Source organism: Phacochoerus africanus, chromosome 4, assembly GCF_016906955.1.
Source record: "Phacochoerus africanus isolate WHEZ1 chromosome 4, ROS_Pafr_v1, whole genome shotgun sequence".
In the NCBI taxonomy this organism is placed as follows: domain Eukaryota; kingdom Metazoa; phylum Chordata; class Mammalia; order Artiodactyla; family Suidae; genus Phacochoerus; species Phacochoerus africanus.
Window position 1 is genome coordinate 150,568,178 of NC_062547.1, and position 23,216 is coordinate 150,591,393.

At 46.2% G+C, this 23,216-nt stretch overlaps 2 protein-coding genes across 7 annotated transcripts in view; one reads left to right on the plus strand and one right to left on the minus strand.

The window, feature by feature from the left end:
- The window catches only part of CSNK1A1 (casein kinase 1 alpha 1), a 49,854-nt gene extending 34,106 nt beyond the window's left edge, over positions 1-15,748 (minus strand). For all 5 annotated transcript variants that reach the window (XM_047779031.1, XM_047779029.1, XM_047779028.1 and 2 more), the window contains exons 1-2: positions 15,566-15,748; positions 14,854-14,960 (exon numbers count right to left, since the gene is read on the minus strand). In XM_047779031.1, the coding sequence (XP_047634987.1) occupies positions 14,854-14,960; positions 15,566-15,688 (230 nt within the window). In that variant the 5' untranslated portion in view covers positions 15,689-15,748. The remainder of the gene's footprint in view (positions 1-14,853; positions 14,961-15,565) is intronic.
- Positions 15,749-16,333: 585 nt separating this feature from the next.
- The window catches only part of ARHGEF37 (Rho guanine nucleotide exchange factor 37), a 77,383-nt gene continuing 70,500 nt past the window's right edge, over positions 16,334-23,216 (plus strand). The window contains exon 1 of one of the 2 annotated variants that reach the window (XM_047779024.1): positions 16,334-16,389. The gene's annotated coding sequence lies outside the window, so the exon portion shown is untranslated. Of the gene's footprint in view, positions 16,390-16,417; positions 16,486-23,216 lie in introns of those variants that run through there. The other variant, XM_047779025.1, reaches the window with a different exon arrangement.

The window sequence follows — 23,216 nt, forward strand, 5'->3', positions numbered from 1 at the left end:
CCAACAAGTTGTGTGTGGGTGGGAGTTGAAGTAACTAGTTCTACGCCCCAAGAGTTCTAAATCTCTTTTGTTGCCATGGATCCTCCACCTTTGAAAGTCTAATGAGGCCCATCCATCCCTCCTCAGAGTGTTTTAATTGCATAAAATAAAATGTGTAGCATTATAAAGGAAACCAACTTGAGGGAAATTTGGTTACCGTAACATTACTTTGATATCGACCTTGGCATAGTAATACACATGCTCTTTACTGAAGCATTAGTGTGACTCAGGGGTAGGTCTAGTTAGTAGTGTAATTCTCCAACAGTGATGGGCGTAAGGATTACTTTGAGGTCCACGCAACAATAATGTGATATGAAGAAAACGTGGTTCCTACTAGCGACAAAACCATAGGTACTGCCAAAACTAGTGGGGGTTTGTTGCCTACGTCTAGAAAAGACGAAAAACTAGATTCAGTATGAAGTTCACAAAAACAAAGACGGAATTTTTCTCCTATTCAATTCGCTGATCTCTTTGAGTGGAAGAGGAGATATTCCTGAACCAAGTTAAGAACCCCTGCTCTAAACAGATTTTTTTTTTTTGGTCTTTTTGTCTCTTTTTAGGGCTGCATCCTTGGCATATGGAGGTTCCCAGGCTAGGGGTCGAACCTGAACTACAGCCACTGGCCTACACCACAGCTCGCGACAACACGGGATCCTCAACCCACCAAGCGAGGCCAGGGATGGAACCCACGTCCTCATGGATGGTAGTCAGGTTCTTAACTGCTGAGCCACGACAGGAACTCCACTAAACAGATTTTTAAGTTAAATAGCCTGCAGAATATGATCTGAACCGTATGTACGGTTCACTCAGCAATAATAATGTCAACTAAGTTGACCTGTTTTCCTTCATCTTAATGTCCCTAATTGCGACAATGAATCCTTTGACCACAATATCATCCCTAAAATCTGTCAATTATGCTATTTCCATACTTCTCAGTCTCCTTGTTCCTTGCCGTGTCTTAAAAGATGCACAAGGAGCTCAAGCTGTCGCACAACGGGATCAGGGTCCAGCACTGACGGAGATGTGGCTTGGGTCCCAAATGCGGCTCAGAGCTGACCCCTGGCCTGGGAGTCCCATATGCCAGGGGGGCGGCCAAAAAAAAAAAAGGCATAAATGTGCAGTAACCCAAAATTTGATTTATTTAATTATTTATTTATATTATTTTTATTTTTGTCTTTTTGCCTTTTTCAGGGCTGCTCTCGCGGTACATGGAGATTCCCAGGCTAGGGGTCCAATCGGAGTTGTAGCCACCGGCCTACCCCAGAGCCACAGCAACGCAGGATCCGAGCCGCGTCTGCAACCTACACCACAGCTCACGGCAACGCTGGATCGTTAACCCACTGAGCAAGGGCAGGGACCGAACCCGCCACCTCATGGTTCCTAGTCGGATTCGTTAACCACTGCGCCATGACGGGAACTCCCCCAAAATTTTATTTTAAATTAATTTTTAAATTTTTTAGGGCCATAGACGATATGGAAGTTCCCAGGCTAGGGGCTGAATTGGAGCTACAACTGCTGGCCTACACCACAGCCACAGCAACTCAGGATCGAGCAGCATCTTGGACCTACGCAATTCAGGGCAATGCTTAACCACTGAGTGGGGCCAGAGATCGAACCTGATCCTCATGGATACTAGTCATGGCTCATTTCCACTGAGCCGCAACAGGAACTCCCCAACCCACAAATTTTAAAAACACAAAAACCAAAAAAACGTGCTTTGATACTCAGCATCACCCACTACTAAAGCCACTACTATTCATTTACCCTTCAATATTTATGGTGACGAGCAGTACAAAACCACACGGTTCCTGCTCTCAGCTTATAGCACAGTGTATGTAGGTAAAGAAGTAACACATAAAAAACAATACCACTGGAGTTCCTGTCGTGGCTCAGCAGTTAACAAACCTGACTAGCATCCATGAGGACACGGGTTTGATCCCTGACCTCGCTCAGTGGGTTAAGGATCCGGTGTGGCTGTGGCTGTGGCGTAGGCCGGCAGCTACAGCTCCAATTCAACCCCAAGCCTGGCAACGGCCCTAAAGAGACAAAAACAAAAAACCCACATGTGATGAAAGAAAAACTGATGCTGAGAGCATACAAATTATGGGGACCCAATCGATCTTTTAGAGGGATGCATTAGGGAAAGCTTCCCCAATGAAGACGCATAGCTGATTCCTAGAACATAAATGGAAAATGGCCCAGGAACATGTGGGTGGGGGTTATAAACGCATAAAGCTTGTTATTCACAAGAAACATCGCCAGCATGCTTGGTACACAGCAAGACAATATCACCCTGTTCTCTTGTTCACAGCTAACATATGGAAAATCTAGTTTATTGTCTTTTTGCCATTTCTTGGGCCTCTCCCGCGGCATATGGAGGTTCCCAGGCTAGGGGTCGAATTGGAGCTGTAGCCGCCAGCCTACGCCAGAGCCACAGCAACGTGGGATCTGAGCCGCGTCTGCGACCCACACCACAGCTCATGGCAACGCCGGATCCTTAACCCGCTGAGCGAGGCCAGGGATCGAACCCACAAGGTCATGGTTCCTAATTGGATTTGTTAACCACTGAGCCACGATGGGAACTCAGGAGTTCCGACTAGGAACCATGAGGTTGCGAGTTCAATCCCTGGCCTTGTTGCTCGGTGGGTTAAGGATCTGGTGTTGCCACACTGTGGTGTACACCTGCAGGGCAGCTCCAATTGGACCCCAGCCCAGGAACCTCCATATGCCACAGGTGCGGCCTTAAAAAGAACAATAACAATACAACAGCAACAAATATATATATTTACTTTTCCAGCAAATACTCCAGGGAATTAGAAGTCGTAGTGGAGAAAGGGAACTGAGACACGAGGACTGAACCCATGGTGGATTCAGAGATACGGCAAGGAGAGAGTAGGTGGTGTGATATTAATATGGAAGGCAGTTCCAGAGACCAAGAAATGGGACTTAAAAGGCTTTGGGGTTTGATTGTAATAGGTTTCAGTCTATATTTTCTGCTAACTCAATTATACAAATGCTAAACTTGGGATATCCTGTCACCTTAAACTCAACACGTCCAGAGCTATAATCATCCACCCTCCTTCCAAAATATCAAAATTGGGCCCCGTTTTCTTTTTTTCTCATTTTATTTATTTATTTATTTATTTATTTATTCATTTATTCATTCATTCATTCACTGGCCATGGCTGTGGCATGTGGAAGCTTCCCGGCCATAGCAGTGTCAATGCTGGATCCTTGAACACTAGTCCACCAGGGAACTCCTGGGCCCCCCTTTCTGACTTCCTAATTTAAATCCCAAACTCTCGGAGTTCCTGTCGGAGTTCCCGTCGTGGCGCAACAGATACGAATCCGACTAGGAACTGTGACGTTGCAGGTTTGATCCCTGGCCTCACCCAGTGGGTTAAGGATCTGGCACTGCAGTGAGCTATGGCGTAGGCTGCAGACGAGCATGGATCTGCCCGTTGCTGTTGCTGTGGCAAAGGCCAGCAGCTGTAGCTCTGATTAGACCCCTAGCCTGGGAACCTCCATATGCCATGGGTGAGGCCCTAAAAAAGCTAAAATAAATAAATAAATAAACCTCAAATTCTCAAGACTAAAGTAACTTACCTCTACTTCTTAATAAGAGAAAATATGAAAAAACATACATTAAAATTTTTGAAAGTAATGAAAAGCAAAATATCTCTTAGTACACTATTCAGAGACCAAATGGTCTTCTTCAAGGTAATTTCTGCTCTATAGGGATCATTTGCATTAATGATCCCTATTAATTTTTTTTCTTTTTAGGGCCGCACTTGTGGCATATGGAAGTTCCCAGGCTAGGGGTCAAACTGGAGCTACATCTTCCAGCCTACACTACAGCCACAGCAACGCCAGATTGGAGCCATGCCTGTGACCTATACCACAGCTCATGGCAATGCTGGATCTTTAACCCACTAAGTGGAGTCAGGGATAGAACCCGCATCCTCACGGATACTAGTCGGGTTCGTAACCCACTGAGTCACGAAGGGAACTGCTGTATTAACAGAGATAGTTTTATGTGAACAAATAATTTTGGCTGGATGGAACACTCCCCCCACCCCAATTAATCTGCTTAGCAATTCTTTTAAAATAGATTTCAGGAGTTCCCATCGTGGCACAGTGGTTAACGAATCCGACTAGGAACCATGAGGTTGCGGGTTCAGTCCCTGCCCTTGCTTAGTGGGTTAACGGTCCGGTGTTGCCGTGAGCTGTGGTGTAGGTTGCAGACGCGGCTCAGATCCCGCGTTGCTGGGGCCCTGGCATTGGCTGGCGGCTACAGCTCTGATTCGACCCCTAGCCTGGGAACCTCCATATGCCATAGGAGCAGCCCAAGAAATAGCAAAAAGACAAAAAAAAAAAAAAGATTTCAGGTTTAAAAAAATTAACTCAAATTTCTCTACATTAGCAAATGAACACAAAAAGAAAATGATTAATAATCTTTTAAAAGTTGACGTAATAGGAGTTCCCTAATGGCCTCTGGTTTAAAGGATACAGCGTTTTCGCTGCTGTAGTGCAGGCTTGATCCCTGGCCTGGGAACTTCTGTATGCCGTGGGTGCAGCCAAAAGAAAAAGATAAAAGTAGAAAAATAACACAACAAAGAACACAAGTTCTGAGCTTGAAGTGCAACATAAGATATAGGAAAGGGCAAAATAGAAGAGGCAACACAAGCTTCTGGAAAGGAAAGATCTAATTTAAAAAAAAAAAAAAAAGCAATGAATAAGCACACGATTATCTATCCATAAATTAAAACTCTATACAAGTCTGAACAAATAATATAGAACTATGTAATACGTACTTACAAATAAGACCTTCAGTGACTAGATAATTAAAAACTGGCCCAGTAAATCGGCAGCTGGATTTAAGAATGGGAAGTTGGCTAAACTCACAGTACATGTAATATAATGCAAAGAATACTGAATGAGCAACCAAAAACCCAAGATATAGTTCTGGCTTTGCTATTTTCCTTTTTCCTTTTTCTTTTTTCGTCTTTTGTCTTTTTAGGGCCACACCTGCAGCATATGGAGGTTCCCAGGCTAGGGGTCTAATCAGAGCTGTAGTCGCTGGCCAACACCACGGCCACAGCAACGCCAGATTCAAGCCATGTCTTCGACCTACACCACAGCTCATGACAACACCGGATCCTTAAACCACTGAGCGGGGCAAGGGATGGAACCCACAACCTCATGGTGCCTAATCGGATTCATTTCCACTGTGCCACGACGGGAACTCAGCTATTTTCTTATCTATAAGCCAACTTTTTGCTCGTAGGTGAAACATTCTTAATGTAACATCAACCTAGCAAGAAGCACTGTAATAATCATGAGATTGTGAAAGCACTTTAGGTCGCAAAGCATTTCATAAATATAAGGATTACTTTCACTGCACAAAGCAGTTGCCCAACAATGATGAAATGCCAACAACCAAGACAATAGTACTTCCTACAATAATCAGAGCCCTCTCAGCAAAATAACTAACTACCCCCAACAGCTCAACACAAATGGAATATCTAAATCTCAGCACAGAACTTCTCAAAGTGGCTCTCTGGTCTGTAGGAGAAATTATTTGAGGTACTTATTAAACGTACAGATGCTTGGGCCCCATTCCACCACTGGTCAAACAGATGTGGGGGTGAGGCAGTGAACCCTACATTTTAACAAGCTCTGTAGCTTGTAGGTAATTATTATGCATGGCTGATGTTTGAGAAAATGCTGACTAAGCAGGATTCAGAGGGAAACATAATGGGGTCCCTGCTGACCTGTCAAATCAAGACAGTTTCTGGATGGTTCAGAATATGCTGTTGGAGACTCAGCTTCAGTGTATCATCCCTTTGATGTTTAGGAAAGGTTCATGTCCTCAGACAGTGAAATTTAGACATCTTTGCTCCCCATTTTCAGCGAGAGACAAATTCACAAGTCTGTGTTAGGTAATAGAATATGCTCAAAAAGAATGTAAGCCTCAACATTTCTGTCTGTCCACTGAAATGTGCCCAGAATCTGAAACTGCTAGTATACCGTAGGCACTCAAGTACATGTTTGTTGACTGAATGAAAAGAAACACTGCACTGTAGAAGCACTGTAAAGCGTATCAAGTTCACAGACACTCTCCAACAAGAGAGCTTTAATCTTTACAGAAAAAGCCAACATCACTTGCCCACCTCTTTTGTGGCCACACCAGTGGCACGCAGAAGTTCCCAGGCCAGGGACTGAACCTGCACCACCGTAGTGGTAAGGCTGGATCCTCAACCAGCTGAGCCGTCAGGGAACTCCCGATCCTTTCTTTAAGAAGCATACAAAGTACTAATATTATGAAGGTTCAAAAATGGGAACACCAGGATTTGTGTAAGTAGAGTTAGGGAGTAAGAGTAATTTCAATCCAGCGAAACCAGCCAAAAGGACAACCTAACCTGAATACACAGTGACCAGCAGAGTACAGCAATGGAAAAGGGAACAGTATCCACATCAAGGTATAAAGTCCAGGCCGGTGAGAAATGTCCAACATCTACAAGATCTTCATTGTGCCACTCTCCAACAAAGACGGCAGCTTTACGTCAGATCTCCCTCCTCTCTCCAAAGAAGCCACCTTAAGGACAGGTTAGTCTGCCAGTGCAGAAAAACGTTAACAGCTAACTGAGTACATACTGCACTCTCTGGATGAACTCAAATATAGGACAGCCTCGATTCTGGAAGGTTGATTTGCACACTTAAGCTGTTGTACACTTGATGATGGCACAAATGAAACATATAATGTTTACTAGATATTCCACCTTATCTCCCTTAAAAATCAAAATTTTCCAGTACAAAAATTGCAACTTTGAACCAAAAGAAATTCCAAAAGGCCAATTCGCCACTGATGCACACTGAAGCTGACAAATGTCCACATAAGCAAGCTTTACTGTGAAAGAGACATTAGCATTGCATGATATGGTGGTATTTTTTCCCTGTGCCATGCAGAACTCCCCAGGCCAGGGATCGAACCTGCACCAGAGCAGCGACCTGAGCCACAGCAGGGACAGTGCCAGATCTTTAACCCACGGAGCCATCAGAAACTTTGAGATGATGTATCTTTTTGTCTTTCTTCTTCTTTTTTTTTTTTGTCTTTTTAGGGCCACACCCGCAGCATATGGAGGTTCCCAGACAAGGGGTCGACTCAAAGCTGCAGCTGCCGGCCTACACGGCAGCCACAGCAACGCGAGATCTAAACCATGTCTTCGACCTATAGCACAGCTCACAGCAAGGCCAGATTCTTAACGCACTGAGCAAGGGAGGCCAGGGAGCAAACCCACGCAGCCAGTTTCACTAACGGCTGAGCCACGACAGGAACTCCTGAGATGGTAGTATCCTTACATTAGGATTCAACTGCCATCTAGAGAGTTCAGCTGAGTTCACTTACGAAACACTAACAGGGGGAGTTCCCGTCGTGGCGCAGTGGTTAACGAATCCGACTAGGAACCATGAGGTTTCGGGTTTGGTCCCTGCCCTTGCTCAGTGGGTTAACGATCTGGCGTTGCCGTGAGCTGTGGTGTAGGTTGCAGACACGGCTCGGATCCCGCGTTGCTGTGGCTCTGGCGTAGGCCAGTGGCTACAGCTCCGATTAGACCCCTAGCCTGGCAACCTCCATATGCTGCGGGAGCGGCCCAAAGAAATAGCAAAAAGACAAAAAAAAAAAAGAAACACTAACAGTCATACCCCCAAACCAATTAAAATACTGAGGTTAGGTACCAGTTGTCAGTATTTTTTTTAAAGTTTTCTAAGTGATTCTGACGTGCATCAAAGTTTGAGAGTCACTGATACAGCTGAATGAGGCAGTAACATCGATTCAAATAACACATTAGCTGTGTGACTTTAGGCAAATGAACCATTCTGACTCACTTTACATGAAACTCTAACTTACAGAGGTGTTGTAATGAGACCATGTGAAATGCTGTGATAATGGTTGATTTTTTTTTGCATATAGATGGAAAAAAGAATGTTGAGCCACACTAACTTCAACCTATTACCCACTTGCTTCAAAGTACTTATCAATGTTATCAATGAAAGGCAACTATACATTCAAATTAGAACCAACTGTCACTGCATCAGAGAACGGAAGAGGCATCTTTTATTCCTCTGTTGCCATTCCTCTACATAATGCACTTAGAAAACTCACGATCTAATGGGTCTTACACTTTTATAAACAAAAGCTGACATTCATGACAGAATTCATCCTAGGTTCCAATCTAGATGACATCACAGACAGAACCCCAAGTACTGGCTCTCAACAGAACTCCGCTCTTCCCATTTCCCTAAGGATCAGAAGGTGCCACCCAGCTAAGCCTTTTCTACAGCACTTGTCGAGTCCCCATTACACAACACATCCCACTGAGGAGGTTTAGACAAGGAAAAGGAGGTATTCGAGTTCCTCCAAGGAGGAAAAGAAGAAGTAAGGTCGAGATCTCAACTGCCACTGAGGACTCACCACGCTCCACGATCCTTTTATTAGGTGTCACAGTCCACTGCATGATAAACAGACTCCTAACGTGTAGTCTTGCATACAGACAAATCAGTATCGAATCCAGAAAACATAACTATAATCCAAAAGATCAATTTAAAAATGAATATATAGTTCCCTGGTGGCCTAGTGGTAAAGGACCTGTGTTGTCACTGTGTGGCTTGGGTTTGATCCCTGGCCTGGGAACTTCCGAATGGTGCAGGCACAGCAAAAAAAAAAATATAAGAATTTTCAAAACCTACGTTGCCACAGAATTTATCTTATGAAAGATTAGCAATATGAAATAAAAATCAAATATTCTCTATTGCTATAGAATATAGATTACATCAGTGTATGCTTTTGTCAAAACAGATTCAACGCATGTTGATTTATACACTTAACTATATGAAAATTACATCTCATTAAAAACAAATCCCATGCATCACTCCATGCTATGCTTTGATTACTAATCATTCAATCCCAAAAGCTACCTGAGATTGTACTGGAAACAAAAACAGTTAAGAGGAAGCATCATTTAAACTAGGTATCCAGAGAGTTCCTGTTCCGGCCCAGCAGGTTGAGAACCTGACTAGGATCCATGAGGGTGTGGTTCAATCCCTGGCCTTGCCTCGAGCTGCAGCATAGCTCACAGATGCGGCTTGGATCTGGTGTTGCTGTGGTGTAGGCTGGCAGCTGCAGCTCCGATATGACCCCAGACTGGGAACCTCCATGCCACAAATGCGGTCTTAAAAAAGACCCAGAAAGAAAACCCACAAAAAACCCCACAAACCCCAAACTAGGTATTCACTTCTACTATGAAAGCTATTAAGGTGCTCATTCAGCACCAGGAAAATTTGTTAAAAATCAAGTACTAATTTTAAGAATAAACGGAACAAGCTTAAAAGATTAAATCTGTAATATTTGTTTCAAGTTCTAGTTTTCTCTTGTATACACTATTTTTTTGGGGGGGTCTTTTTAGGGCTGCACCCTCGGTATATGGAGGTTCCCAGGTTAGGGGTCGAATCAGGGCTGTAGCTGCTGGCCTACACCACAGCCTCAGCAATGCAGGACTTGGGCCTCATCTGCAACCTATACCACAGCATAACCCACTGAGCGAGGCCAGGGATCGAACCCGAGTTCTCATGGATGCTAGTTGGGTTCGTTAACCGCCGAGCCACAATGGGAACCCCTAGACTTCTTGACATTACAGTTCCTTACTAAACAAGACAGATGGTTAGAAAAGCTTACTAAATACTACTTACAGTACAGCCTAAGTATGCTCTAAAACGAAGTGACCTAGCTCCACAAATGACTAAAGCCAAGGCAGTACAATCCGGGGACTGTACAAGCTTTGCAAGTATTCACTCCACTGTAAGATTCAAATGAATAATATCCAGCAATTCATGGATTCAAAAGGGAGAAGAGTTAAAAGCATCTAAGTAGCAATACAAACAATACGTTACTTATGTTTATTAGTTTTTCTGTATGAGACCAAATGCCAAGAAGTGAAGGAAGCAAAATACGGCTTTGCAGCATCAAATGAAAAGGTCTGGGATGCAGCAGACAGGATCTGACCTTGATTTAAAGGTGAAAACGGCTCACAGAAAAACTGGGAGTTTGGAGGCTTCCAGTAAACCCTGTGAGATGCAATAGCCTAATGTGTTTCAGGTGTTGGGATATTAGCTCTCAGATCTCACCCAGCTCAAAATGCTATCTAGGCATCACTACCTGAGTGCACACTACAAATCTAGCATAAGCCAATCAAACAGAGGTACCTTTGGTTCACCACAGATTCAGTTACTCTAGGAATTAAACTCATGTTCCTTGTGTATCCAGTGATCTCTTGTAAAGACACACCCCGAGCAGATCACCCTCTTCTCTGCTAACCGCGTTAGTACTTATTTACAAGATACATGCCCAGTGCCCAAAGCTAGGATTAAAATTTAAGCTGCATTTAATATTGAACAGTAAGGATTAACCAGCACTTTATAAATACCTCCTAGACTATCTGACATTCAGAGAGGGCAAAAAAAAAAAAGTGGTTAAAAAAATAAGGCAGGGAGTTCCTGTCGTGGCGCAGTGGTTAACGAATCCGACTAGGAACCATGAGGTTGCGGGTTCGGTCCCTGCCCTTGCTCAGTGGGTTAACGATCCGGCGTTGCCGTGAGCTGTGGTGTAGGCTGCAGATGCGGCTTGGATCCTGCATTGCTGTGGCTCTGGCGTAGGTTGGCGGCTACAGCTCCGATTCGACCCCTAGCTTGGGAACCTCCATATGCCGAGGGAGCGGCCCTAGAAATGGCAAAAAAAAAAAAGCAACAAAAATTCTATGCCCCCTCCCATCTTCTTTATTCGTTTTCCCATTTAAAAAAGTCAATTCTATTAATTTGCTTCCTCCTAAATGGTAACCTATGGTTTACCTGATGCAGACAGCATTTTTAAGGGTCCTGAGTGGTATCTCACTACTAAAATAACATTCGACGTTAAGATCTACACAAAGCAAACCGTAATGAAATGCTTTCTAGCTACCATCATCTGAAAACAAATTTTAAAATTTCAGAGCTGAAAGTTCTAAGATCAAAAGCTCCAGTGACTTACTTAAGTAGGGAAACGTATTCAAACAAAACCCTACCCAAAAGCTTACCATGCAAACCTTTTTCCAGCACAAGACTAGGAAGTCCTCAACTTTTGTCTAGTACTCTCCTTTCCTACTCCAACAAAATTAGAATACTACTGACTTGGTGAAAACTTTTTTTTTTTTTTGGTCTTTTTAGGGCTGCACCCTTGGCACATGGAAGTTCCAGGTAAAACTCTTTACTTCAAAGATGAGGAAATGGAGATGCCCAGAGAGAGTTAGGGACTGACTGACCCTAGATCACTCAGGCATTACCAAAAGGCAGCTTGAGAGCTGGCTTAGAGCCTAACTGCATCTTTAGAGAACAATTTAATTCAATTCAAAGTGACACAAAGGGAAGGTTCTAACAAAAATATAGTCATTTAAAATGAGCTCCCAGGAGTTCCTGTCATGGCGCAGTGGTTAAGAAATCCGACTAGGAACCACGAGAAGTTGCAGGTTCGATCCCTGGCCTTGCTCAGTGGGTTAAGGATCTGGCATTTCCGTGAGCTGTGGTGTAGGCTGCAGTCTCGGCTCAGATCTTGAGTTGCTGTGGTGTAGGCCGGCAGCTACAGCTCCGATTCAACCCCTAGCCTGGGAACCTCCATATGCTGTGTGAGCAGCCCAAGAAATGGCAAAAAAGACTAAATAAATACATAAATAAAAAATAAATAAAATGAGCTCCCAGGGTCAATTCACAAGGGTCAAGGACTTTAAGTTTCTTAAAAATATGGAGACAAAGTCATCCTTATTCTTGTTCTTTATACTCAGGAGATGCTACTCTTTGCATAACAATGGGTCCCTGAGTAAGGTTACTTGATAAAGTTACTTTATCAAGTAAGGTGACTTGATAAAGCAGGTATGCTATATAGGCCTGGTAATTTTCATCCCTTTAGGAAATCACATAGTCTCTTTAAGAAAATCAGGGTAGGGGGACTGATGGGTGGGTGGATATTAGTGAGGCATATCTGAGTGGCATCTCACTACTACTAAAATAACAAACTCAGCAAAATCTACAATTTTTTATTTTTGCTTTTTAGGGCCACACCCTTGGCATACGGAGGTTCCCAGGCTAGGGGTCGAATCAGAGCTACAGTTGTGGGCCTACACCACAGCCACAGCCACACGGGACTGAGCTGCATCTGCACAGCTCACAGCAACGTCAGATCCTTAATCTACTGAGCAAGGCCAGGGTTCGAACCCTCATCCTCATAGATACTAGTCGGATTGTTTCCACTGCACACTGTAACGGGAACTCCAAAACCTTCAAGTTTTAAATTAGTGTTAACATTTCTAAAACAACTGGCACAACCATAGTCTGCCTTAGTTAATCCAGCTAAACCAAACAATTTAATTCCGTATTTACCAAGTAAATATTAAGTGTATACTCTATACAGTTGATGTGGAAATGGAGGGGAACAAACTGAGCAGAAGACGGCGGTACCCAAAATAAAAACTTGAGTCTTTATCTTTCCCACCTCAGGGAAAAACAGCTCTCTCCTATGTTCCTTTAAAACCAATGATGCACTTTTGTTTTCCCTGTACCCAGACTACACCACTCTTAAAACCAATCACCCTTCCCCCACCCTCACCCAAGCACTACATTTTCCCTTAGAGACTCCTCCCAGAAGCCACACGCTACTCCTGAATGCCCTCCTCAACCAGTTCCCCAAGCTCTCTTCCTTAGAGCCAGATCCTGAAAGCCCATCTCCTCTCCCAGAAAGCCCTAACTTGAAAGTCAGGTTAATCTCTTTAGCTCCACCCAGTTCACAACTAGCAAACTCTCTCGGCACTCAGCATCTTAGAATTTTGCTTACAAGCCAGTTTCACTTATTTATGTGCTTACTCAGTATCTCAACTATTGCCCTTGTTGATATGCATCAGTACTGTCCTAAATAAAAGCTACCAAATAAAAGTGCATGCACTTAACTTGGGTTTAGCACTGAAAATGCCACCAAATGCTTAATGCTTCTTGAAAATGATTTCAAATAAACTAAATTCAACCTGACTTGTGAAAATTTTAAAATCCAACATAGATGAATCTCAAAAACCTTATGCGAAGTTAGGTATTTATACATATTTACATGTAAGGAAAAATGAGTACTGGGGGCTGAGATGGAAGGGATGGAAATAAATGCAAGCGGAAAGGGGTTTAAAAATTTAAGGTCAATGAAAATAACATTTTTTACTTTGTGAAGAAAAAAGCTAGACATTCTAATCAAGATTTTCATTCTTGACAATAACAAATGTGTTTTCCCACACAGCAGAGTTTTGCTGTTTTTCTTTTAAGGGATGAGAACCATTAAGAAAATCTCAAATCTGGATCATCTCAGATTTCACCTTAAAATTTCCTTCCTAAGATAAACCCGGAATTTTCTTCCAAATAATTTACTTTAGCATTTCCCACCAATAGAACATTTTATCATTCCATTTCTTCATTAAAAATGTCTATTATCACTGAAAATTTTTTAAAGATAGTGTCATTCGGGTTGTTTCCACATCAGAATTTTTGTATATATTCCAATCCTTAATTCAAGGTTTGAGAAATTAAAGCAAGGATAAGCAAAGAGGCTACAATAAATACCATTCCGGTTAATTCACAACAACCTCTGATATATTTTTGCAAATGTTATTTTTGAGGAATTGTTGGAAAAGGGCTAGGTCCAAACTATTCTATTCTTGGAAAAGGCTCTTTAATCTCAAGAGTCCAACTAGTCTACAACCCATTAAACTTGACCGTTTAAAAGAAGCCTTCATCCCGTCATCTTTTATCCCGATTACTATTTGCCCTCACCAATATCCCATCTCCAAAAACCCACAAATTCCCAGCTATGAGGAGTTGCTGACCAACTAACTCAACAGGTTAGTTACTTAACAAACTGCATGATTAAGTTTCCTTTTAATACAACGGGGTCCATTTCAACACAGCGCCGCTCCAGCTGCCCCTGCCATTAGCCACAAAACTTAGGACACGACGAAAGGCAGCCAACACCTCCCTTCTCTGGAGGGCTCAGCGCTTCTCAAAGGACCCTGAAGGGTCCTGGGGGGGAGCTTGACTTCCCCTCGCCTCTGCGGCGGCGACCGCAAGCCCGCCGTCATCACGCCACCTCCCTCCTGGAACCCCGCCACCGCCCGCAGCTCGAGTCCCGGCTTTTCAAAGGCGTGAGCCGCCCAGGGCTGCCAGCAGGGCGTCGAGGGAGCGCAGCTCAGGCACCGGCAGGGGCGAGGGCAGGAGCGTGCGGTTGAGTCACGTCGCTCCGCCATTTTCTAAGCGGGGCAGGAAGACATGTTGGAACAAAACCCAACAAAAGAGCAGCCATTTCCCCAGCCGGCTCCGCCAGCACCCCGACCCGGCCGGGCCCGGCCGCCCGCACCTTCGGTCCCCCTCGCCGGGCGATCCCAGACACCTCAGAGGTGCCGACGGGGAGACAGCAGCGGGCACCCCTTCCGCGTCGGGATCAGAGACGGGCCGCACTCTTTTAAAACCTCGGCAAGACCGACGGGCGCTCAGCGGAGCAGGGTGCACAAGCCGAAAGGCCGACCTAAGTTGGCAAAGGGCAACCTACTCGGGGACTGGGGTGACTTACGGTTCACGGAGACCCCGGCAACTCAAACAGCAAGAGCCGGATTCGGCCTGTCCCGTCACCCGCCGCTCCCACATCCCCCCCCTTTCGGGTACCTCCCCGGGAGGATCGCCCGTCTGCTCTCGGATTCTTACCGTATGTGGGGGATGCCGACCCCACCTTGAAGAATCTTATAGAGTTTGCTCTCGTACAGCAACTGGGGATGCCTGGCCTTCTGAGACTCTAGCTTCACTGCCACTTCCTGCGGGGGGAGAGGGAATGATGCCATCAACATCCTTACGGACTCAATGTCACTCGGGAAAGGACGGGGAGACGTGAGCAAAGCCCCAACTCTCCTGGCAGTGAGAGGCCAGGACGAGAAAGCTCTCTTTGTAATTATAAAACGAGGCATCCAGCCTCAAAGGCCTCTTCAGGGGGCAGTGACGAAAGCGGCACGTCCTCTAAAGTGCAGGAAAATGATTCATCCAGAAAACGTAAAGAGAGGTCCTGAAGAAACCAGGCGATCGGAAGCTGTGCTAATTGGAACAAGAACCCCAGGAGAATTCAATAGAGAGCGAAGCATAGGGATCACAGGCACAGGATTTTGCCGTTCTCACCTTAAAGGATGGGTTTAAAAGTCCGAGTAAGGTGCATTTTTAACAAGATGGGAAACTTCACAGTACACCCAACATCTGCCTCGCTTCTTTCCCTTTTAGGGAAGGACAGCGGTGGAGGCTCCTAGGCCAGGAGAACCGGCTCCCTCTGGACTTCCCGGGGCGTGCGCGCGGGGGGCAAAGGCCCGAGCCGCTGGGGGGGGGGGGGGGGCGCAGGCGCGGCGCGGTCGTGAACCCCACCCCGGGGGATTACCTCGCCGTTGGTGATGTTGATCGCCAGGTAAATGTCCCCGAAGGAGCCAGAGCCGATCTTCCGCACCAGTTTGTACTTCCCTCCGACAATGAACTCGGCCTTGGAGCCGCTGCTGCTCGCCATCCTGGGAGAAGATGGAGGCTGGGGCCAAGCCCCGACACCTCTAGGGGACGACGGAGGCCTCTAGCGCTCGTCCGCGGAGCGCGGCAGGAACCGGGCGGCGCTGGCTCCTTCTCGGCGCTACAGGCCCGGAACCGGCCAGGCGGACCCGGATCTCCGCGGCTGTCAGGCTTCCTCCTGCCAGGCCGCAGGCTGCTGAGGCGGTGCTCGCGGTTACCGGGCCGGGCCACTTGTTTCTGGCGGCCGCCGCTGCCTCGCTCTCGCGGCGACGTCGCCGGCTGGAAAAGGGGCGCGGTGAGTTAGGGCGGCGATCCCGCTGCCCCCGCTGCCGCCGGCTCCCGCCCGGAGGGACCCCTGTCACTCCGCCGACGCCGCCATCTTGTTGCTCCGGCTCCAGCCAACACAAAATGCCCCCAGTCCCCGGGAGCCGCTTCTTCACGGCGCGGAGCACGCTGGGAAAGGGATCGCGGGCGCCAGCCCCGAGGGTCGACGGCGAGAGGGAGGGCGGAACCGGATCCGTGAGAGTCGCGGCCCACGCTCCGAGCGTCCCCCGTCACCGCCCAAGCGCGCAGGCGCACTGCCGCGCCGCGGACTGCGCAGGCGTGCCGCGCCCGCTCCGCGCCCCGCCCCGCGCCCGCTTCCACTTCCGGTCGCCCGCTGCTCCCCCGCGGCTGCCTGTTAGTCACCTCAGACCCGCCTGCTTGGTGAGGGGCCGCGCGGCCCAGGCCTCGAGACGTCTTAGGGAGGAGTCACTGCAGTGTTCGTGGGAGGTGGATGCGTCAGGCCTCCTTGGGAGTTGGGTACTGACCTTTGCTCTTTGTCGGAGGCGGTTTTCAACCTTTCGCTCTTTGCTGGGCTCCTCCCCCAGGCGGCCCGCTCCGGCCGGTTTCCGCGGTGGCGGAGCTGTCGCCGCCGGTGGAGAGAGGGAGACGAGCAGCCGCGCTCGGGGCTCCCGCGGCGCAGCCCGGCGGCTCCGGCCTCCCAGAGTTTCGGAGGGGGCTGGAGGCCCGCTCTCCCCTCCCGGGAGGAGGCGACGCAGGCGTCAACCCTGCTGCTCTAGGGCTGTGGGTTGCTTCCCCCTGATGCTGTTTGATCCCGGAGGAAAACACCAACATCCAAGTCATGGGTAGTGGCACGTATGTAGTCAATAGAAAGTAAGATCTACAGCCGTGGAAAAACGAAAGTTGTCATCCCCCCTCCCAAATGCCTTGAAAAACCCTATCCTGGTCGTGTGGAAAAATGAGCTATTGACCCCAGAAACACAGGATAAAAATGACTATCAGACCATAAGATTGGCAGCGTTTAAAACTGTACACAGTAAAAATTTTTACTGAAATTGGACAGGAGTTCCCGTGGTGGCGCAGCCAAAACGAATCCGACTAGGAACTATGAGGTTGCGAGTTTGATCCCTGGCCTCGCTCAGTGGGTTAAGGATCCGGCGTGGCTGTGGTGCAGGCCGGCAGCTACAGCTCCGACTAGACCCCTAGCCTGCGAACCTCCATATGCAACAGGTGCGGCCCTAAAACAAACGAAAACATTGAACAGAGTCAACTCTTGACCACATTTTGGGTTACAAAATTTGACCTCAGACGGTTGGGCTTAGTGATGATCCCAGGAGAAGTCTCCATGTTGCTGTCATCTGCAGTATGAATCAAACGCTGACGAATGAGTGAATCAAAGCCTCAGTTGTGAAAGTGTAAGAGCGGCATTATTTTACTATCCAAGTAAAAGAATGTCATTAAAACAGGAAAAAAAATGTAGCCTCAACTGCAACTTTGAAAGCTGATCAAGTAGTTAGTAATGGAGTTCATCCTGAAAGATATCTTGACTAGGATTTCTCCATGTTACTTTATTTCTGGCTTAAATATTTGTATTCATAAAGCTTTCATTTAAATGTCTTGAATTTGAGAACAGAGGGAAAGAGACTTCTAAGGTTTAAGATGAAGTTTTGAGGTGCTAACAAAACCCAGGCCCCCTGACCCCCAAACGGACAGTCTTCATTGGTGACTCCAAAGTGTGTCCGACCTAGTTAAAAATCTCTGCCGTTAGATTTTCTTTTGTTAAAAAAAGTTGGGATTCCCTTTTGATGCAGCGGGTTAAGGAGGCAATGCCACTGCAGTGGCTCAGGTCACTGCTGCGGCTCAGGTTCAGTCCCTGGACTGAAACCTTATGCATGCTAGGGCTGAGCAGAAAAAAATCAGTTTTAAGTATCTTGAAGTTTCCAGGTTTCCAGAGATAGCGACTGTTCTGGTGATTTTCTACTATAGCTACCCCAAATTTGACGGATCCCTCAGCTTAAGGAGTTCACCGTAAGCAGTGAGGTGTACATTTAAAGGGTTTTTTTTTTGTTTTTGTTTTTTTTTTGGTTGGAGCTCTCTTTGTGGCTCAGCAGTTAATGAACCCAACTAGGATCTATGAAGACGTAGGTTCGATCCCTGGCCTCGCTCAGTGGGTTAAGGATTTGGCTTTGCCATGAGCTGTGGGGTAGGTCACAGAGGCGGCTCGGATCCTTTGTTGCTGTGGCTGTAGTGTAGTCCAGTGGCTGCAGCTCCAATTGGACCTCTAGCCTGGGAACTTCCATATGCCATGGATGCGGCCCTAAAAAGACAAAAAATAAGTAAATAAAATAAAACAAACTGCAGTGCTTACCCAAGAAAAGGTCACTAGTAAACAGGGTGTCTTTTGAGTAAAATGACTAAGGACAAGCACAAGAGGTACAGACGGGTGTAGTAATGGAGAAAATACAAACACAAGGGTGGCCTGCCCATCTCTAGAGTTGTTTGGTACAAATAAGTAGAAAAACGGAATGACTTGGGATATGTCAAACACTCTCTCAGGTCTTTGTTACCCAGCTTTGTACATAATCAGTAGCAGATAAGTGAGTTAATGGAGTAATTGAAAACATGAGAACATCAGAAATGTTCTATTGGGAGTTCCCGTCGTGGTGCAGTGGAAATGAATCTGACTAGGAACCATGAGGATGCAGGTTTGATTCCTGACATCACTCAGTGGGTTAAGGATCTGGCATTGCCGTGAGGGGTGGTGTAGGTCGAAGACACAGCTTGGATCTGGCATTGCTGTGGCTGTGGTGTAGGCCAGTGGCTACAGCTCTGATTTGCCCCCTAGCCTGGGAACCTCCATATGGCTCGGGTATGGCCCTAAAAAGACAAAAAAAAAAAAGAATGTCCTACTCCATTTGATCTTGGCGAAGCCCAACACAACTGCAAAAAGACTACGCAATGAGCGGAACCCAGGGCCCAATTTGGGGGCGGGGGGAGAAGACCTCTAGATTGTAGGCCCCTAGTCCACAAAGCAAAAAAAGTCAAATTGTATTTAGAGAGCCTTTTAGAGTTCCTAAAGTAATCTGTGATAATCCATTCGGTCTGTCTTCTAGTTTTGGACAGTGACAGCAACTTCTGTGTTCCCTTCGTGTCTTGTCTCTGTTCTCCCCTCTGCATTATTCACAGGGTTTTGTGAAAGTGTATTATTGCGTCTGTGATAGCAACTTCAAACGCTTCTGAGACATTCTACGAACATTTCTTACGTTTTATAGAGTCATTAACCCTAAATTTATTTTGATTAATTTAATTATTTGGAAATGTCTTCCTTTTGACCTGTATAGCTTCAGGATTCTTAAGATTGATAGGTTCTGTATGTATACTACCCAATGAACTTTTTTTTTTTTTGTCTTTTTGCTATTTCTTGGGCCACTCTCACGGCATATGGAGGTTCCCAGGCTAGGGGTCCAATCGGAGCTGTAGCCGCTGGCCTACGCCAGAGCCACAGCAACGCGGGATCCAAGCCGCGTCTGCAACCTACACCACAGCTCACGGCAACGCCGGATCGTTAACCCACTGAGCAAGGGCAGGGACCGAACCCGCAACCTCATGGTTCCTAGTCGGATTCGTTAATCACTGCGCCATGATGGGAACTCCCCAATGAACTTTTAATAATCCTTTACACACGTAAAATGTTGACCTCGCTTTTCCTTACAAAAGTGACAAGGAAACAATACTGGTAATGGATATTTATTTTATTCTTTTTTTGTCTTTTTTTAGGACTGCACCCTTGACATGGAGGTTTCCAGGCTAGGGGTCTAATCAGAGCTACAGCTGCTGGCCTACACCACAGCCACGGCAACGCCAGATCCTTAACCCACTGAGTGAGGCCAGGGATTGAACCTGTGTCCTCCTAGATACTAATCAGATTTGTTTCCACTGAGCCACGACAGGAACTCCTGTTTTATTCTGAAAAAGTAGTTTGAGATGGGAAAGGAGAAACCAGATTGTCCCTTCATTTGGGTATTTAAGGGTAGGTTCAATGGTGTAATGTATCCTGATCCAAGTATTCAGAAAAACTGAGTATTGTGATTCTACCTTAAATATTTTACGAGGTTTCAGTGGTGTAATCTTTTAAAAAAGAAGTGAGATTCTAAACTAAAGTTTCTTACAGCTTTAAAAAATATTAATGGTATTTACTGAAGATGACTCCTGTGTTTTTAAATAGAAGGAGGAAATTAACATGCACTTTTCTTTTTTTAGTTTCTGATAATTCAGATAATACTTAAGGTTCTGATGGGCAAGCCTTCACCAGTTCACCTTAATCCTTTTTTTTTTTTTTTTTTGGCCACACCCGAGGCGTGTGGAAGTTCCCAGACCAGGAACCTAACCTGAGCACAGCGGTGGCCAAGCTGCTGCAGTGACAACACCCAGATCCTTACCACAAGAGAACTCCTTTAATACTTAATTGTTAGAAAATCAGATTCTCTAACAGTGAACATAGCAATAGATAGTTCGAAATTAGACGATGCTGTGGGCACGGTCAAAAGAAACAAAAACCAACAATAATAACCACAAAATACAGCTAAGTTTGGAGTTCCATGGTGGCTCAGCAGGTTAAGGATCCAGTGTTGTCACCGTGAGGGCACAGGTTGCTGCTGTGGGCAAGTTCAACCCTAGCACAGGAACTTGGAAGAATTTTATTAGTGTTTTGGAGTTTCTGCAGTTTCTCTGTCCCTTTCTTTTCTCAGCCTCTGTTCTCTTCCCCTGCATTGTTCATTAGCAAGGACGTGAAACCCTGCTCCCATTGACTCATTATTACTCACTATAGTAATCTACTCTTCTTTGTGAGACTAAATTTGGAAGATGCCAGAGTAGCCATTGCTGAGGAGAGCAGGTCCTAAGAACACATCCTGTTAACTCACCGCTCCCCACGCTAATGCCAGGAAGCTCTGGTACTTACCACCGAAAATGGAATAGCTACTCCATTTGATCTTGGCGAAGCCCAATACCACTGCAAAAAGACTTTCTGCAGTGAGCAGAACCCAGGGCCTGGTTTGGGAGCAGGGGGAGAAGAACTCTGGATTGTAGGCCCCAAGTCCATAAAGCAAAAGAAGTCATTGTATTTAGAGAGCCCTTTACAGTTCATAAAGGAATCTGTGACGCACTAAATTGTGCTTTTCATGACCAGTTTTAGAGATAGGTACAACACCTCATTATACTCATTTTATGTAGCCGTCTGAGGCTCTGGAGATGGGTGGTGACGTACCCAACAACACCAGCTTTTGAGAAACCTCCAGGACCATTGTTCTACAATGTGTGCCTGTCCATGCCCACAGTTAGCCTGGCCAGACGCTGGTGCTGCTGTAGATCTCGGGTGGGAATAGGTTGGCAGTCAGCATCTCAGTAGGTGACTTAAATTATCCCCCTCCCGCTGGTTGATCCAGCCCATCTGCTGCTCAGTTGAGCTCTCGGTGTCAAAATTCTGTAACGTGGTGCCCAAGCAGGGTCTGGGCTCTGACTTCCAGTTGTGTCAGAACTCCTGTATTTTTGAGGGCTGGCCTGTTCCCTCCGTGTCTGAGTCCCAGACCCTGTAGTCCCTGGCTCTCTAGCTGGTTCCTTGATCCTGCCTCCCTGGCCTCATTGTTTACCTCTGTCCTCCTGTTCCCACCAGCCACCCTCCTAGACAGTGCTGTATACTTTTGCCACCAGTGTTAATAACTTCTGCCCTTCCCCCGTTCAGATTCTAAAGCCAAGAGACCCATTTAATTTTTTTTTTTTTTGTCTTTTTGCTATTAGGCCGCTCCCACAGCATATGGAGGTTCCCAGTCTAGGGGTCGAATCGGAGCCGTAGCCACCGGCCTACACCAGGGCCACAGCAACGCGGGATCCGAGCCGCGTCTGCAACCTACACCACAGCTCACGGCAATGCCGGATCGTTAACCCACTGAGCAAGGGCAGGGACCGAACCCGCCACCTCATGGTTCCCAGTTGGATTCGTTAACCACTGCGCCATGACGGGAACTCCTAATTTTTTAACTTATTAAAAATTTTTTAACCAACGGACCTGTTTAAACGTTAGCTACCTAGCAGACTGTCCAAACCCTCCTTACTTCCTGTCAGATCCTGACTCGGATCTGAGCTGAAGCTGCTGCTTATCTGTGTCCTAGGCAAGGCAAACGATAGCCCCATTTAACCTACAGAAAGCTCATACTTTTTTATATTTTCTTTTGTTGCTTAGACTTTCAAATTCTATTGATCATCTTATTCTATATGTTCTTGTCCGGCACTTTCATCGATTGCCACAGTTTCTGCCTACTTGAAATAGGAGATGTAAAAACACTTCGTCATAATCTTCATATAGATGTACCCTGCTGCTGTTGTTATTAGGCAGTTCAAGCCAGAGGTGACTTTTTCTAACCTTTCTGGTGGAGAAAGACAGGCTGTCAGCTGAAATAGGAACTTCACAATTATTGTCCAAAACCAAAACTAAGACAATTGTGGCGTTCCTCTCGTGCCTCAGTGGTTAACGAGTCTGACTAGCATCCATGAGTACGCAGGTTCTTTCCCTGGCCTTGCTCAGTGGGTTAAGGATCCGGCGTTGCTGTGAGCTGTCGTGTAGGTTGCAGACATGGCTCCGATCCCGCCTTCTGTGGCTGTGGTGTAGGCCAGCAGCTACAGCTCCGATTCAACCCCTAGCCTGGGAACCTCCATATGCCACGGGTGTGGCCCTAAAAAAGCCAAAAAAAAAAAAAAGTCAATTGAAACCACAACCGATGTCTTTATGTAGCTGATTCCTTCTGACAAGGTCACTACCATAGGCTTTTACAATGTGTCATAGGAAACAGAAATAAAGTATTCTAGGCTATTCTAAAGGCCTCAGATGATGGGGTTTTTTGGTTTGGTTTGGGTTTTTTTTTTTTGCTTTTTAGGGCTGCATCTGCGGCATATGGACGTTCCCAGGCTAGGGGTCGAATCAGCTGCAGCCGCCGGCCTACACCGCAGCCGCCGGCCTACACCACAGCCGCGGCAACGTGGGATCTGAGCCACGAATGTGCCCTACACCACAGCTCAGGGCAATCCTTAACCCACTGATCGAGGCCAGAGATCAAACCCGCATCCTTCATGGATTCTAGTCAGATTCGTTTCAGCTGTGCTGCAATGGGACCTCCCTGAGATTCTTCCCGTCAGTCTGAAGATACTGAATTTTCAAATGGCATCTACCCTGATTGATTTTCCCAAGTAATAGTTAC